Source organism: Pseudopipra pipra, chromosome W (genome assembly GCF_036250125.1).
Source record: "Pseudopipra pipra isolate bDixPip1 chromosome W, bDixPip1.hap1, whole genome shotgun sequence".
Classification (NCBI taxonomy): domain Eukaryota; kingdom Metazoa; phylum Chordata; class Aves; order Passeriformes; family Pipridae; genus Pseudopipra; species Pseudopipra pipra.
Genome location: NC_087580.1, coordinates 12,845,059 through 12,861,793, shown reverse-complemented (window position 1 = coordinate 12,861,793; position 16,735 = coordinate 12,845,059). Strand labels below are relative to the sequence as shown.

The window sequence follows — 16,735 nt, the reverse complement described above, 5'->3', positions numbered from 1 at the left end:
GGGCTGGTGGGGGTTGAAGTTGTATTGAGTCGTGTGGGGCCTGGGCATGATGGGACTGGTGTGGAATAAGGGCCAGAATGTGCTGCTTTGGGCCGGGGTGGAGTTAATTTTCTTTGCAGGGGCTGCTGTGGGGCTGGGGTTGGGCTTGTGCTGAGCACAGGCTTGAGAACACAGAGGTGGTTTGGTTAGTGCTGAGCCTCCCCAGAGCCAAGGCCTTTCCTGCCCCTGGCACAGACACACTGGGGAGGGGCTGGGGGTGTGGGGGAGGTTGGGAGGGGACACAGCTGGGACAGGTTTAGAGGGATGGAGATTGTTTTCCCAAGTCCCCATTCCACGGGATAGGGCCCTGCTCTCCTGGAGGTGCTGAACACCTGCCCAACCGTGGGAAGCAGGGAATGAATCCCCAGTTTTGTTTTGCTCCTGCGTGCAGCTTCTGCTTGTCCTTATTAAAGTGTCTTTCTCTCCACCCACGAGTTTTCCAGCTTTTCCCCTCCCAGTTCTCTCCAGGGTCCTGCTGGTGGGGGAGTGAGGAGCGGCCGGGAGGGGCTTGGGGGCTGCATGGGGTGAAACCACAACAGCCTTTGTTGGTGTCCAGGGTGGGGCTGGGAGTGTTGGAGATAGCCACAGATGTGTCTGGGATGTGCTGCTGAAATTTGCAGCTGCTGGTGCTGTCTGGGGCTCCTGGCTGTGTGTCAGAGTCTGGGGCTCCTTGGTGGCTGCAACTCCGTGTGAACTCGAGCTGAAGGGCCTGTGACCTGTGGGTGAGTCCAGGCTGGAGCAGAGACCCCCCTGCAGCCCGGGGAGGAGCCCACACTGGAGCAGATTTGCTGGCAGGACTTGTGACGTCGTGGGGGATCCACACTGGAACAGCCTGTTCCTGAGGGACTGACCCCATGGAAGGGACCCACACTGGAACAGCCTGTTCCTGAGGGACTGACCCCATGGAAGGGACTGACACTGGAACAGCCTGTTCCTGAGGGACTGATCCCATGGAAGGGACTGACATTTGAACAGCCTGTTCCTGAGGGACTGACCCCATGGAAAGACCCACACTGGAACAGCCTGTTCCTGAGGGACTGACCCCATGGAAGGACCCACACTGGAACAGCCTGTTCCTGAGGGACTGACCCCATGGAAGGACTCAGGTTGAAGAAGTCCATGGAGGACTGTCTCCCGTGGGAGGGAGCCAGGCTGGATGGAGCAGGGGAAGGACTCCTCTCCCTGAGGTTGAAGCAGCAGCACAAACATGGGATGAACTGACCATAACCCCCACTCCCATCTCCCTGGGCCCCCGGGGTGGGGGGGGAAAGGGAGGAAATCAGGGATGAAGTGAAGCCCGATGGTTTTGTAGGATTTGTAGGGAGAGGAGGAGGAAGAACCTGGTGCCGAGTAAAGGGGAGAGGAGGAGGGATGAGGCTGGAGCTGTGGAAGGCGCTGGAGGCGGCCGGGGGGCAGCCGGGACTTGGCTTTCCACATCTGTGCGGGAAAAGGAAGCCAGTCCCTGGTTTCTGGGGCTGTCCCCCCTCGCAGTTTGTTGGGTTTAACACCAAAGTGCAGCAAAGCCCCGCCCCAGGGCACAGCCGGTCCCGGACACAGCCCCGGCGGGCGGGCGGGCGGAAGCCATGATGGCGGAAGGTGCGGCTGCGCTGGGGGAGATTGCGGGGCCTGCGGGAGAGCGGGGCTCTGGGGATCCCCTCGGGGGCTGCGGGGAGCGCGGCTGCGGGTGGAAAGGCTGGAGGGCTCGGGAGGGTTTAGCCAAGGGGTTCGGGGGTTCCCGAGGGTCAGAGCGCAGGCCTGGAACCAGCGAGCGGAGGGGGGGAACTATGCTAACGCCCTGGCTGCACTGCGCAGGCGCCGGCGGAGTCCTCAAGAGGGAACATCAACTCCCATGAGGCTCTGCGCGACCCGCCATTACCCCCTCCTGCCACAGCGCCCCCTGCCGGCCCGGCGGACCGACCCCAGGGAAAGGGGATCTTAATGCCCCCTCGAACCCCAGAGACCCCCAACACTCAGCACACAGAGACCTCACAGGGAAGGGGTCCCGGGGTCCCCTAAAGCCCAGCAGTGGGGTTCAGGGGATCTCCCAGCCCTCAGGGGAGAGGTCCTGGGGGTGCCCCCAAAAGTGCGGGGGGGTGACGGACCACATTCGGGTAAGGGGATCCCAGTGCCCCCAGTATATCCCAGTGACCCTCAGTACGGCCCAGTAACCCCCTCAGTGACCAGCCAGTGTGTCCCTGTGACCTCCCACTGCCCCCCAGTATGGCCCAGTGATCCTGCAGTGAGCACCCAGTAACCCCCAGTATGGCCCAGTAACCTGCCAGTGTCCCCCCGTGTGTCCTGGTAATGCCCCAGTAACCTCCCAGTCCCTCCCAGTGCCCCCTGCTTCCCCCCAGTGTGTCCCAGTATCCCCCAGTAATCCCCCAGTGCCCTGCAAAGCCCCCCAACTGTCCCCGAGGTGTCCCCAGACGCCCTTGGCCTTTCTGTGAGTGTGAGGGGGAGAGGGGATGTTTTTGTGCTCAGACGGGTCCATGGGGGGCTCCTGGGGTGAGATGGAGGGTTGGGGACATCAGGGATGGAGTTTGGGGACAGTGGGGAGGAGTTTGGGGACAGTGGAATTGGGGTTGTCAAGGGGGGAATTGGGGCCATGGGGAGGCCCTGGGGAAAATGGAGACACCGGGGGGGTCTTGGGGTGTTAAGGAGGGAACTGGGGACACAAAGAGGGTCTTGGGGACACCAGGGGGGTCTCAGGACTCACCTACTGGTGGTGCTGCCCATCCTCTCCCCCCCCAGGCCCATTTAACCCCCTCAAATGTCCCCCAACCCCCCTTTTCCATTTAATCCTCTCCCCCTACAGATCCATTTGACCCCCCAGAGCCCTCAAGACCTTTTAACTCCCCCAAATGCACCCAAAGCCTGCCAAAACCCCCAAATTCCCATCCAACACCCCAAGATCCCCCCAAATCTCCCCCAGCTCCCCCCTCAAATGCCTTCCAACCCCCCCCAAAGAGGGATCGCCCGGCACCCTGGGACAGGAACACAGTGGGCTGTACTGGGGGCACTGGGCTGTACTGGGAGGGCACTGGGGGGTCCTCAGGTGTCCCACGACAACGTGGCCCAGCTCCAGGAGAGATCTGGGGAGCAGTGAGGAGCTACTGGTCTGTACTGGTCTGTCCTGGTTTGTTCCCCCAATCCCCAAAGCCCCTCCCCAGTTCCCCCAGGACCCTCCCGCACCCCAAAGCCCCCCAGGCCCCCCCAGGACCCTGACTTGGTCCTGCTGCCCCTTGAGCATCTGCAGCTGCTGCAGAAGCAGGCATTTCATCAGCAAATGTGCAGGTGACCCCAAGCTGGGGGTGTGTTGATGTGCTGGAAGGCAGGAGGGCTCTGCAGAGGGACCTGGCCAAGCTGGATCCATGGGCAGAACAGGATCAGACATATTCTGTCATCCTGGGACAGGGTTCAGGGTATCATGAACCAAGTGCCAGACAAGTCCCAGTCTTCCCCTAAACACAAAGATGAGAAGAAGAGCAGTAAGTCTCCGGAGAAGCCAGAGAAGAAGCCTCTGGAAAAACATGGCAGCCACAAGAGTCTTCAGCGGGAAGGGGAAGTTGCAGAAGGCTCAGTCAGAAGCCAGGATGCCGGAGTGCCCTGCTTGGACTTCCACGTCACGCGTCGTGAAAAGGTGTTTAGGAGGATCCTGAAGAGCAAGAAGCTGACACCACCAAAGCAGGTAAAAGCCTGCAAGGCTCAGATGCTGAACTTGCCGTGGTCTGGGGCCCTGGAACAGTGTGTCCCCCAGGTGATAAGAACACAGAGCCTTGTTGAGGCCACTGATGATGTTCCACAATAGCTCCACAGTATCTCTGTGGATGGGGAGGTTCTCAGCCTCCCTCAGATGTGTGGAAAGTGGGAGTGCTCTGTGTCCAAGCATCCCATCTGTTCAGAGAGTTTCTCAGTCTGGAAATCATTAAAAATGGTCCCAGGGCAGGGCAGCTCCCAGGCATTGTTCTCTTCAGCTGAGTCACTTGGGAGAGGTTTCTCTCTTGGTCCCACTGTAGGTCCTGCCTCTGCTCTGGAGCCTGCTGACCCACTGGGAATAAAAAAGCACTTGTACTCTGTATAAATCAAAAACTCCACTGCCAAAAGCTCGGGGTCTTTAGGGAAGAAGTGTGATGGTGAAGGTGACAGGAGTATAAACAGGCTTTTCTCTTCTGTTTTAGATTCTGCACTCTCTGGGACTGGGTCCCTTAGGGTCTCCCATTCCCCCTGACTCTCTTTTCTCTGTGGTCCCCTACCCAGAGGAGGACAGAGTCCCCACAGCAACAGAAGACCTCAGACACTTCATCCTTGTTGAACCTGAGGGTGCTGCTGCAGAAGATGATGTGGTGGGTACTCCTTTTGTGCCTTCAGTGAGGGTGCCAGGGCAGGGGACAGGTTGGATGGAAAAGGGTCACCGTGGAGGGGCAGTGAAGACGTGATGGGGCCCCATGTCTGCAGGCATCCTTTCCACCAGGGATGAGAGAAAAGAGACAGCTCTGCTGGAGACACAGAGCAGTTCTGTAAGACAACAGGAAAAAAATGGCTTAAACCCATCAACCCAAGGGTCCTTGGTGGGGAGAGGGTCCTGGGTAAGGAGGGGTGTCCGAGGCAAGACAAAGGCCAATAAGGAAGACCAAGTCCATGGGCAATGGTGATTATTTATTCTCTCTCCTGTTGGCTAACAAATCCCCCATTCTGCTTTCCAGGAGGGGGGTGTCTCAGGGCAGGTCTCACCTCTCTCTCCCTTTTCTCTCTCCCCTTATGCCAAGGCCCCAGAGGCAGAGGCACAGGACCACTTGAATGAGGGGAAAGCCACGAGCAGACACAAGTCTAGCAAGGAAAAGCCAAACTCCCCCCAGAGCCCGAAAAGTCTCCAGGATCACTCCCCAGAAACACCCCGAAGTTCACCTGAGCCAATGAAAAGCCAACTGCAGAGTGACTCAACCCTCGAGAGACCTGCCAGGTGAGCTGCAGGGGAGGAGGTGATCCCTGTGCTTCACGCTCATCTTGCCAAACGAGGTCCATCGTCCTCAACTCCGCAGCGACCCTCTGCCAGTGCCTCCATGGGATGGTGAGTGCACAGCCCTCCTCCTTGTCTCGTTTGCCCCTTAGCAGTGTCTGAAGCTTCCCTTTTAACTGCCAGGCTGAGAAGGTTCCGCTGGATCGTTCCTGCCCACGGCGAGGTGGAACTGAAGATCCGCTTCAGCCCCACAGTGCCAGGGCAGTTTGACCAGCTGAGGAACTTTGAGATCCTGGGCTCAAAGCGCCTGTACCAGTTGCCCTGCAGTGCCACTGCCCTGTACCCCAGCATCAGCCAGAACCCACGGTAAGGCTGGGCCACAGGAGCATCCCACACTGCACCCCCGACCTGGGAGCCAGGGCTGCCCCTTGTGACCTTCTGGCTGGGGCAGATGGTGCTGCCTGAGTCACCCAGCATCCCTTCCTCTGCTGGGAGCTGGGAGGCTGAACTGGTACCTCACCCACCGAGAAGGGTGATGGCTTTCTGACTAGATTTCCTGCTTGCAGCATCTCAGAGCTCCTCATTCCCCATTGTCTCTGCCCAGGCTGGTGTTTCCTCGCTGGAGGAAGAGCAAGGAGAAGGAGGACATCATCTCCAAGGAATATGTCATGAGCACAAAGCAGTTCCACTTTGGACCGCTGCTTTGTGGCAAGTCAGGAGAGTGGTATGTGCTCCCTGCTCCCAAGTGAGCATCCCTGTGTGCTGCCTGTACAGACTGAGATGTCGGGAGGGGATCTCCAGGGCCTTGTGCTCTCCTGGACACACTTGCAGACACACTGTCCCAGTGGCACAATGCAGGGCAGTCCCGGGCAGAGACCTGGCAGACACATGGGCTTGAGGGAGCACAGATGTGTGAGTGTGAGCAGATAACAGGCAAATGAGCCTTGGAGGAGCTGCTTTGCCAGCCTGGTGGGTGCCCTGGTGTCCAGAGCCACCAGAGCTGCTGCTGCCAGCCCGAAGGTGACTTGGGGCAACCTGTGTCCCCTCCACATCTCAGCTCCACCCCTTAGGAAATGAAGTTTATGGTGCTTTTTCAAGTGCTTTGAGCTCGACAGGTAGACAAACAAGCAAGTATTCTCCAGATGGTTTTGTAAACCTTTCATTAATCTCTAATAGTAGTGAGATTTTGTGATTTGACCTGCCAATATGTGTGAGTCAGAGGGGAACCTACAGCAGGAATTATGTTTTCCTGAGATTCCATTGCATCCGCAGTGCTGGAAAAAGTCTGCCTAAAAATGTTGTCATTGTAGCTGTTGGCATATTTCTGTTTTTAATGTCACTCTTCTTTTTATTTTTTTAATAACATTTGAAGTTAAGTTCTTGTCTCCATGGGAGCTCTGGAAGGCCAGGCTGATGGATGGTCTGGGATTTCTGTTTGCCTCTTTAGCCCTTTCACTCCAAATTCAGTTGCACACCTCAGGGAAGGGTCATTTGTTATCTTTCACATTCCCCTTGGGAACTGATGCTTTTGATTTCTTTCCCTCAGACTTTTGAGCTAACCCACAGTAGTCTGACGACTTTTCTAAAAGAGATAAGCAAAACTCTTTTGCAAACATCTTTTCCAAAGCCTTTCTCTATCTCTGCAGGGAAGGCACCCCAAGAAAGAAGGGGAAAGAACCCTTGTGCCTGGTGTATTGTTGTTTTTCCAGGCACTTTTGAATTTAAATTGTGTGAAACACTCTTGAAATGGCCTGTGCATCGTCACGCTTCTGGGGTGCAGGCACCAGGTATAGGGGCAGCATCAAAGCCAGGCAAGGATGAGCACACAGACCGTGCCTCGTGCCCCTGACAGGGATCCTTTTTCTTCCCCTGCTTGTTAGACCATGGTCTTCCAGTGCCACCTCCTGCTGCCGGCACACAGTGCTTTCCTCGGTGTGTGGTGAGGGCAACAGTCTCCTCTGCAGCCTTTTCCCCTTCTCTGGACAGGTACAAGGCACAGAACTGCCCCGGCAACAGCGAAAAGTTAACCATCCTCAACGACTCCCCCATGGAGGCAGAGGTGCATTTCTCCTTTGAGAACGACGGCAAAGGAGAGACGTTCCTTTTGGACCCTCCCAGCATGAGGCTGCAGCCCAAAGAGAAGAAGGTAGGAGGTGAGCAGGTAGGGCAGGCACCGCAGAAGTGCCGTTCCTCCTGCTCACAGAGGGCTCTTTGTATTTCTGTTTGTGGGGACGGGTTCAGAAGCTGAGTGTTTGGGCATACCCGACTTCTGCTGGCCTCCTGGAAGACAGTCTCGTCTGCTGGATCAAGGACAACCCGGAGCCAGTGGTCTTCCAACTGTGCTGCCAAGGGGTGCAAGTGAAGCTGAGGGTCAGCCCCCAGGAGCTGCATTTCAACAAGATACTTCTGCACAGGTCAGTCATCCCACGGCTGAGGGCACTCCAAGGCTCGTGACAAAGAGAAGAGGTTTGACTCTGGTTCCAGAGGCTCAGGAGCTGCTCCAGGAGCTGCTTCGAGCCGCATTCAGTGGCCAGGCTGGTGTGACCACTGAGGACTGACGCTGAGTGTCTTCCTGTCTCTGCAGGACTGACACCCAGACCCTGGTCCTGAGAAACGACAGCCCACTGCCCATGGCATGGCATCTCAGTGGGCTGGACGACCTTGGAGATGAGTTCTCTGCATCGCAAGGCAGGGGCATTGTTGTGCCCCGCACAGACTTTGAGGTGAAGCTGGATTTCAAGGCCGAGAAGATTGGCATCACAAATAAGATGATCCAACTAGAGGTGAGAGGGACTTGGGCCTTCCTGGCAGAGCAGGGCAGAGCAAGCAGCCGTGTGCTCTTAGGGACAGAGTCAGGGAGAGCTGCACCTGACAGACACGGGGGTGCTGTGGCCCCAACTTCTGCCTCTGTGCTGGGTTGGCTGGGTGCCCAGGCTCTGCATCCAGAGCCTGTAGCACAGCCACCTTGCTGCTGTGCAGGCTTGAAGGCAGTTGTTTGGTTGTACAGACCAGCATTTGCTCTGCACCCTTTCTGGGATTTTGTTCCCTGTGGTTTAGAGGCTGCATTTCAGCAAACATGCGAGGTGATTGACGAGGAGGGCGCTAATTGTAGAAGATATTGCAGAAACCTGGTTGGTAGAGAGAGGACACATTAAAGATTCTATACCGCTGGTCTCACGCTAAAGCAAGAAAACTATTAGACGGTCACTGATCAGTGTGTTTGTGAAACTGCTTTGTCTAAGAAACTGCAAGGCTGCATTGTCTGCTGTGAAGCTGTATTGTTTAAGAAACTGCATACGTGATAGAAAAATTAGAGCAACAGGATGGGAAAGGTAGAGAAAGTAGCAAATAGTAAATAAAGTAACTATAGCCATGAGAAAGAGGCAGCATTTGCACAAATATAACTTAGGTAATTAGGAGCCAATGATGAGCTTGTATTTGGAATATTAATGAGCCTAATTACTAACCTTTATAAGCATGGAGCTTACAGCAATAAAGTTGGATTAGTCATGATCAATACTGTGATCGTGTGATACTTTCCCGTCGTCCGCAACAAATGGTGACCTCCGACGTGATAATTTAAAGAAACGGGGGAATCCACGGTTGGGATGGCATAGTGTCGGAGCCTTAGCAGCGAAGGCTGCTCAAAAAGTCAAATTGAGGAGTGACTTGGACCTGGAACTGGTCAAAAAGTTGGCAGAATTTGCGACTTGGACCCGGATCAAAAAGTGGGCAACTGCAACTTCGGATCCTTAAAGCGTCACTTGGGACGAGTTCCACCGTACGTACTGCCGGACTCTGGAGGCTGCAAGAGCGCGCTAAAAATAGGTAAAAAATGGAAAGGGAAGCAGCATATAGTTTATTTTCTGAATTTTTGCAGAAAAAGGGTATTAAAGATATAGATTTAAAAAAGGAATTACCAGGATTGCTTGCTTTTGGGTATGCAAAAGGGTGTTTTATCAACCCGCATACCGTGCATTCTTTAGAAGAGTGGCGAAAGTTTGGAGATAAAATATGTGAGGCCATTCTAGAAGAGGATAAAGTTGCAAAAAAGCTGGGAAAGTTTTGGAAAGTTGTGAATGATACATTGTTACAACATGAGGCAGAGAAACGAGCTGCTGAGCAAGCTCGAGGTATGCAGCAACACAACAGAGATTGGTTCTCTATTTCCCCTACCCCCCCTGCATTTCAATCAGTTATGCTCCCAGCACAGCCGTCTGCCCCCCCTCCTAATGAAAATACGGCTCCCCCTTCTGCAACCCCTCCTGACCCTCCTGCCCCTGCAGAACCTTTAAGCAATAACGCTGATCCATTGCTGGAGCCACCAGCACCCCCTCCTCCTGCTTTAGATGCTGTGATGCCTGTCCCTGGGGCAAGCACTGACCCGGCGGGGGCCATAGCCAAGGAGAGGAGAGATACATGGGCAGCGATTGCTAAACATTGCCTGTCAGAAGAATTGCAGAGGGCAGAGGGCATGGCATTTCCAATTATTTATAATCAAATGCCAGGGGGAGGGCTAAATGCCACTATAACTCCATTAGATTGGAAACTTTTGGCACAACTGCGGAGCACTGTAAGTGAATTTGGTTTGCATGGAGAACCTGTTAAACAAATGTTAGATTATTTCTGGGCCACTCAACTTTTACTACCCTCAGATCTCCGTTCCATTTCGAGAATGATACTTACAGAACATCAGCAACTTTTGTTTAATGCTTATTGGCAAGCATATGTTAATGAAAGTGTTGCTGTGATCAGGCAACCAGGGGATCCTTTACACGGCGTTACAGCAGACGAACTAATGGGAACAGGTCCATATTCACGAACCGAAGCACAAGTACACATTGGGGCAGATAAAATTAGAGAGGCCATGGACCTTGTAAGGAAAGCATTAAATAGAGTCAAGGAGCCAGGGGGAGTGCCATTATATATGAGCTTAAAACAGGGAAGGAATGAATCTTTTGGTGAATATGTTGACAAGTTAACAGCTGCTATCACAAAAGCTGGGGTCCCAGATTATATGAAGGGAACCATGCTAAAGCAGTGTGTTTTGCAAAATGCTAACTCAATGGTTAAACAAGTAATAAATACATTGGGTCCTTATTGGACTATAGAAGAATTATTAGACAAAGTATTGCAAATACCAACAGGAGAGAATGCATTTTTAGTCAATGCTATTCAGGATTTTACTAAAGGGCTTAAAGAACAGACTCAGGACTTAGTTAAGGAGCTTAAAGAACAAGCTCAAAATTCCCAAATTCAAGTGTTAGCAGCTCTTGCACCCCTCCAGGGAAAGGCTAATAACTCCACAGATGGAAAAGCCACAGCCGGCAGCCTCGGATTGGATTTGGCAACAGCAGTAGAAGTTACTTTGTTATCCACCCAACCTCAAAAGATTCCCACCGGGATTTATGGACCTTTAATAATAAACAAACAAGTGTTTGGTGCACTGTTGATTGGCAGATCGTCGGCTAGCCTTGCTGGATTATTTGTGCTGCCTGGATTAATTGATGCTGACTACACTGGACAGATAATGGTTATGGCATATACTATTTTTCCACCTTTAAGGATTCCTAAAGGACAACGTATTGCTCAATTAATACCCCTGCCACAGTTAGCAAAACCTTTAACCAACGACCGACAACTGATGCAACGTGGAGATCGTGGATTTGGTTCTACAAGGGGACTTACCTTACTGACACTGGATTTAAGTGAGAGGCCAAAACATAAAGTTACAATTATATGGAAAGATCAAACAAAAACACTGGATGCTTTACTAGATTCAGGAGCTGATTCCAGTATAATAGCTCCTCATTGTTGGCCTAGACACTGGCCTCTGCAACCTGCTACTACAACTGTGACTGGCATTGGGGGTGCCTCAATTGCTATGCGGACTCCTACTGTGAACATCGAGGTGGAAGGTCGTGTGGCCAGTGCTGTCCTGTCTGTTGTGCAGCTTCCACCAACAGTACAATGCTTAATCGGGAGAGATGTTTTGACACAAATTGGGATGAAACTCTCCAATGATTACCCTTTGGGGGAATAGCCATTGCTTGGTCTTTCCCAATTCCTATTACTTGGATTGTTGATACTCCAGTATGGGTTAAGCAATGGCCTTTAAAACGGGAAAGCTTGGAAGCTGCTCATGAATTAATACAAGAACAAATTGATCAAGGACACTTAAAACTTTCTACTAGTCCCTGGAATACACCTATATTTGTAATAAAGAAAAAGTCTGGAAAATATCGATTATTGCATGATCTAAGAGCAGTTAACTCACAAATGGAAGCCATGGGGGCTTTACAGCCTGGACTACCAAATCCTGCAATGCTTCCCATGGATTGGTCCTTACTGATTGTAGACTTAAAGGATTGTTTCTTTACAATTCAATTGCACCCTCGGGATACTAAACGTTTTGCTTTTACATTACCTGCTATTAACAGAGAAAGACCTGACCAACGATTTGAATGGACAGTATTACCACAAGGGATGAGGAACAGTCCAACTTTGTGTCAACTATATGTGGATACTGCCTTACAAGCCTTGCGAAGAAGATGGCCTGACTGCATAGTCTATCACTATATGGATGATATATTGTTTTGCCAGCCTGAGGAGTTTGTACCCGAACAAATACAAATAATTCGCAGACATTTGGAACAATATAAGTTAATAATAGCAGATGAAAAAATTCAAACGACAGAACCATGGAGATATTTGGGGTGGACTATCTCTCGACATGCTGTTATCCCACAGAAATTGGTATTTCAATCAAAATTGCGCACTGTGAATGATGCACAAAAACTTCTTGGGGATTTACAGTGGTTACGCCCTGTTGTGGGAATCCCTGCTGACCTTTTAGCTGAATTGCGACCCCTATTAAAAGGAACAGACCCAACAACCAAAATTACTGTCACAAAACACCAACAACTCATACTCCAACAAATTTTAGATTGTGTCACTCAGGGCCGTGTTCGGAGAAGACAATGGGAATTACCTTTAGAACTTACCTTTTGGGCTGACAAACGATACATTTTGGGTGCTATTACACAATCACAAACAGAAACGGGGGAGGATATAGGGGTTTTAGAATGGTTATCAACTAGCATACAACAGCCTAAAACACTTTTACAAAAAACTGAAATGTTGGCAGCCCTGATAAAAAAGGGTCGAGAGCGTGTGTTACAAATTGATGCTCAAGAGCCTGCACGTATACGATTACCAATGCAGAAAAATGATCTTGATTGGTACCTATGTACTAATGAGGGTCTTCAAGAAGCATTATTAGGACTGACATGTCCCATAATTACCAGTAGACTGCACAATGTCCCTACAGCATGGATTGGTTCTTGGCAATGGATACTGAAACCTAAAAAACAGGAACAACCAATTCCACATGCACGAACAGTTTACACAGACGCTGGCAAAAAATCTCACACTGCTGCCCTAACCTGGTTAGAGAAAGGAGAATGGAAGCATGAAATTTTAACAGGAGAACCTACAGATTCATTACAAACTTTAGAGTTATTAGCAGTGGTCAGAGCACTAGCTAGCATGGATAGACCCCTTAATATTGTTACTGACTCATTCTATGTAGCAGGGGTAGTTAATCGGATAGAAGGGGCCCTAATTAAAGAAGTCCCGAATAAGAGGCTCTTTCAGTTATTTTGTCAATTATGGTTGGCAGTAACAAACAGAGATCATGACTATGCTGTCATACATGTACGAAGCCATAAATGGGACATTGGGTTGGGTGAAGGAAATGCTAGGGCGGACAGATTAGTTTCTATGGCTACAGAGGATGAGGAAGAATTTATCAAAGCACAGAAAGATCATGAACAATATCATCAAAATGCCAGAGGACTAAAAAGAATGTATGACATCACCTTAAATGATGCTAAAAATATTGTTCGATCCTGCCCAACATGTAGCAATCATAATGGTGGTGTAGGATTGGGTATGGGAGTAAATCCCAGAGGGTTAAAGAGTAATGAAATCTGGCAAATGGATGTTACACATTATGCACCTTTTGGAAGATTTAAATATATACATGTGTGTATTGACACATATAGTCATTTTATGTGGGCTACAGCTCAAACAGGAGAAAAAGCTTTACAAGTAGAAAGACATTTGTGTGAATGTTTTGCTGTGATGGGGAAACCACAACAGATAAAAACAGACAATGGACCTGCCTATGTGGGTACTAGAGTAGGCCAATTTTTGAAAAAGTGGAAAATCACTCACCGCACAGGTATTGCTCACTCTCCCACAGGACAAGCAATCATAGAAAGAGCTCATTACACACTAAAAATGTATCTTGAAAAACATAAAAACATTATTGATATTAAGAAAAGGTTAAGCAAGGTACTGTTTGTCCTGAATCATTTATGCATTTTTGGAGATCAAAAAGATCCTCCTGTAACAATTCATTATACATTAAAACAGGATACAGAGAAACCTGAAGAGGTGTGGGTCAGATTTAAAGATCCACGCACAGGGATTTGGCAAGATCCAGCAAAAGTACTCTATTGGGGAAGAGGTTATCTTTGTGTTTCTTCACCACAGGGACCTCTTTGGATACCTGCCAAGTGGACTCGAGCTGCTGTGAATGTCTCGAGCCCTGCTAATGCAAAGTCACCTGAATGACTTTGAAGTTCAAAAAGATCCCATTAGGGGATGGCTAGCAAAATTAGGTTTAGGACCATGGCTTGTGGAGATCACTAAACAAGCAATTTCGCTTTTACTAATACTGCTGGCTGCTTTATGCATTGTTCCTTGTGCTTTTAAATGCATTCAAAGCATGCTAACAAAGGCAATGAGTGACGTGTTTTTAACATTGTCTAAACAAAGCGGGGGAAGTGTAGAAGATATTGCAGAAACCTGGTTGGTAGAGAGAGGACACATTAAAGATTCTATACCGCTGGTCTCACGCTAAAACAAGAAAACTATTAGAAGGTCACTGATCAGTGTGTTTGTGAAACTGCTTTGTCTAAGAAACTGCAAGGCTGCATTGTCTGCTGTGAAGCTGTATTGTTTAAGAAACTGCATACGTGATAGAAAAATTAGAGCAACAGGATGGGAAAGGTAGAGAAAGTAGCAAATAGTAAATAAAGTAACTATAGCCATGAGAAAGAGGCAGCATTTGCGCAAATAGAACTTAGGTAATTAGGAGCCAATGATGAGCTTGTATTTGGAATATTAATGAGCCTAATTATTAACCTTTATAAGCATGGAGCTTACAGCAATAAAGTTGGATTAGTCATGATCAATACTGTGATCGTGTGATACTTTCCCGTCGTCCGCAACATCCCCCCACTCCCCAGCCTCTCATGCTCAGTTTGGGGGTCCCACCCTCCCCTTTTCCCCACTCTTCTGACCTCTCCCACCCATTTCTCATCACCCCCCAAACTTCAGTGCCCCTCCCCCTCCACTTTTGGGGGGTCCCACTCCCCTCCCACTCAGTTTGGGGTCCCACTACCCCTTTATCCCCTCTGACCCCCCTTTTCCCACTGACCTCCCCCTTCCCACCCCCCACTCACCCAAGAGCTCCTCGCCCGCAGCCGGGGGGGCTCCCAGCACCACCAGTGCCCAGAGAAGTCCCCCAGAAAAGGGGTTGGGGGGGTCCTGGGTGGTCTTTGAGTGTGTTTGGGGGTCCTTGAAGGGCTTTGGGAAAGTGTAGGGGGGTTCCCAGCACATTTTGGTGTGAGCTGGGTGCTTTATTGAGGGGCAGGTGCCCTCCCAAAGCCCCCCCAGAGCGAGATGACATTGGGGGAACACAGGGGGGTCCCCATTCCCGATCCATCCCGGGGCCGGTTCTGCTCCCCCCAAACTCAGCTCCAATCCTTGGGATTCCTTCAAACCCCTCCCCTACTGTGTCCCAGATCTGTCACTGGAGAAAACTGGGAAGCTTTCCTGGGATCACTGGGAGCAACCAGGTGGAGGCAGAGTGACAGCAGGGACAGGGGGGACACACGACCCCCCCAAAAACCTCACGGGGATGAGGAGGGGGTCCAGGCAGGGTCTGAGGCCCCAGGGAGGGGTTGTGGCCGCCGCCGGCTCAGGAGCTCTGTGGGGAGAGAAAAGGGGGTGACACCGGGGTGGGGGGTCCCCGGGGGGGCACAGACGCTCTGGGGGGACACACGACCCCCTGGGACCCCCCTCACCTTCTGGCACAGGTAGAAGCCAAGCCCCAGCGCCAGGGAGACGAAGGCCAAGAGGAAGCCCCCGGCCCCTCCTCCGGAGCAATTCCTCAGGCTGATGGAGCCCGGCAGGGCCGGGGCCGCCGGCGGTGTCCGATCCCGGCAGGAAGCGGGGAGGGCCCGGCGGGGTCTGATAGAAATAAATCAAGGCAGAGCTCTCTCTTTCTTTTCCCCCCTGGGCAGTGACCATCAAGAGCTGTCCCTGCTTCACGGCAGAAGCTGCACACACTTCAACAAAGTCTGTGGAAGAATCTGCTCTGTCAAAGTTGGCCCTGGGCTTTTATGCTTCTCCAGTGATGGATCAGCAGTCACATATTCCCAGGCCAGTGAGCAGCTGACCTGTCAAACTCTGCTTCCAAAAGCAGGATGTGTGTTGGAAGGCTGGGGAACCAGGCTGGGTTTGGGCCAATTCAACACTAAACCAACCCCTTGGCACCAGCAGTAACTCCCCACAGAGAGCTGGCAGTGCTTGCATTCTCTGATGAGATTCTTTTCCAGGTAGAACATCCTGCTACAAGGGGTCTGTTACCACCCACCCCAGAAAGGGGGGGGTAACCGGGTTCTTATTAATAAATCCCTTGGGGTGGATTAGAGTGAAATGACACTGAATAATTGGTGTTTGAAAACATATATATGTAGGGTTTATTTTAGAACAGTGTTGTTTCAAAGGTAAACAGGTATGTTGCCATTTTGGGTGTTATCATCTCTATCTCTCATCTACAGCAACATGGCATAGAGAGAACCTTTAGGGAAAATGCATAAGGGAAAGGCAGGATAAGGGTAATGGAGAGTAAGAGAAAGCAAAGCTGAGAGTGGAAAGCTGTCTATAGTCACTGCCCACGGGGTCCAGAGATGGAACTTGGCAGTTGCAGCTCCAATGGCTGTCAGTTGAAGTGGTGGCCTTGATCCATTGGGGTGGGGGAGGGAAGCCCCCACACTCCAAGAAGTTATGAGTTATTATATCCATGGACAGTGTTCTGGGCCGTGCCTCGAGCCTCCAAGGTCTGCTGGGCCTGCACAGGGTTACTGTGAGGGGCCTGGGAAAAGGGTTTTTCCTGCCTTTCAAGATTGGTCGAGGGGGGGATGGGCTTTGATGGGCCATCAGAGGTCTAAAGCAAAAGTCCTGCAGCTGTATTATATGCCACCCTTTAGCACAGAAGTTTACACAGACCCAATCTTATTACCCCATTTGATATCAAACTTTCTAAATTCCTTTAGCGTGTTTAGACTTCTTTTCAAGGTAGAATTGTAGAAAAACACCTCTATTGAACAACATCACACCCTAGGCCTGGACAACAAGATCCCACAAGACACAAAGCAACCTTCAAGCCCAGAACTTTGGAGGCGCTCCAAGGACTGTACGTGCTGTGAAGAAGAGAAAGATGAGGAAGAAGGGGTCCCAAAGCCCACAAACCCAATTCCCAAGGGTGTGTCGGGGGCAGAACTGGGCAGAACTGGGGGGTGGAGAGTTCTGGCATTGGATGGACCATCTTCTAAAACTGCAGAACCATTGCCTGGGAGGGCACATGTCGTGTGTGTTCCCCTG

General features: G+C 51.0%; 3 protein-coding genes across 3 annotated transcripts in view; 2 read left to right on the top strand and 1 right to left on the bottom strand.

Moving 5' to 3' along the window:
• The window catches only part of LOC135404848 (kelch-like protein 10), a 130,431-nt gene that overhangs the window by 101,706 nt on the left and 11,990 nt on the right, over nucleotides 1-16,735 (bottom strand).
• The window catches only part of LOC135406301 (hydrocephalus-inducing protein-like), a 116,401-nt gene that overhangs the window by 90,625 nt on the left and 9,041 nt on the right, over nucleotides 1-16,735 (top strand). Inside the window, exon 8 of the mRNA XM_064640718.1 lies at nucleotides 7,581-7,779. Coding sequence (XP_064496788.1) covers nucleotides 7,581-7,779 — 199 coding nt within the window. The remainder of the gene's footprint in view (nucleotides 1-7,580; nucleotides 7,780-16,735) is intronic.
• Nucleotides 4,938-6,898, top strand: LOC135406112 (hydrocephalus-inducing protein homolog). The gene is made up of 4 exons (XM_064640660.1): nucleotides 4,938-4,999; nucleotides 5,180-5,362; nucleotides 5,601-5,720; nucleotides 6,877-6,898. Coding segments are annotated over exons 1-4 (351 nt in total). The 5' UTR covers nucleotides 4,938-4,952; the 3' UTR covers nucleotides 6,878-6,898.

Bases quoted from the DNA above. Each gene is read 5' to 3' on its own strand.
- LOC135406112 (XM_064640660.1), top strand. From the start codon at position 4,953: ATGAAAAGCCAACTGCAGAGTGACTCAACCCTCGAGAGACCTGCCAG. The intron at 5,000-5,179 runs GTGAGCTGCAGG...TTTAACTGCCAG, and splicing joins ACCCTCGAGAGACCTGCCAG to GCTGAGAAGGTTCCGCTGGA. The intron at 5,363-5,600 runs GTAAGGCTGGGC...GTCTCTGCCCAG, and splicing joins AGCATCAGCCAGAACCCACG to GCTGGTGTTTCCTCGCTGGA.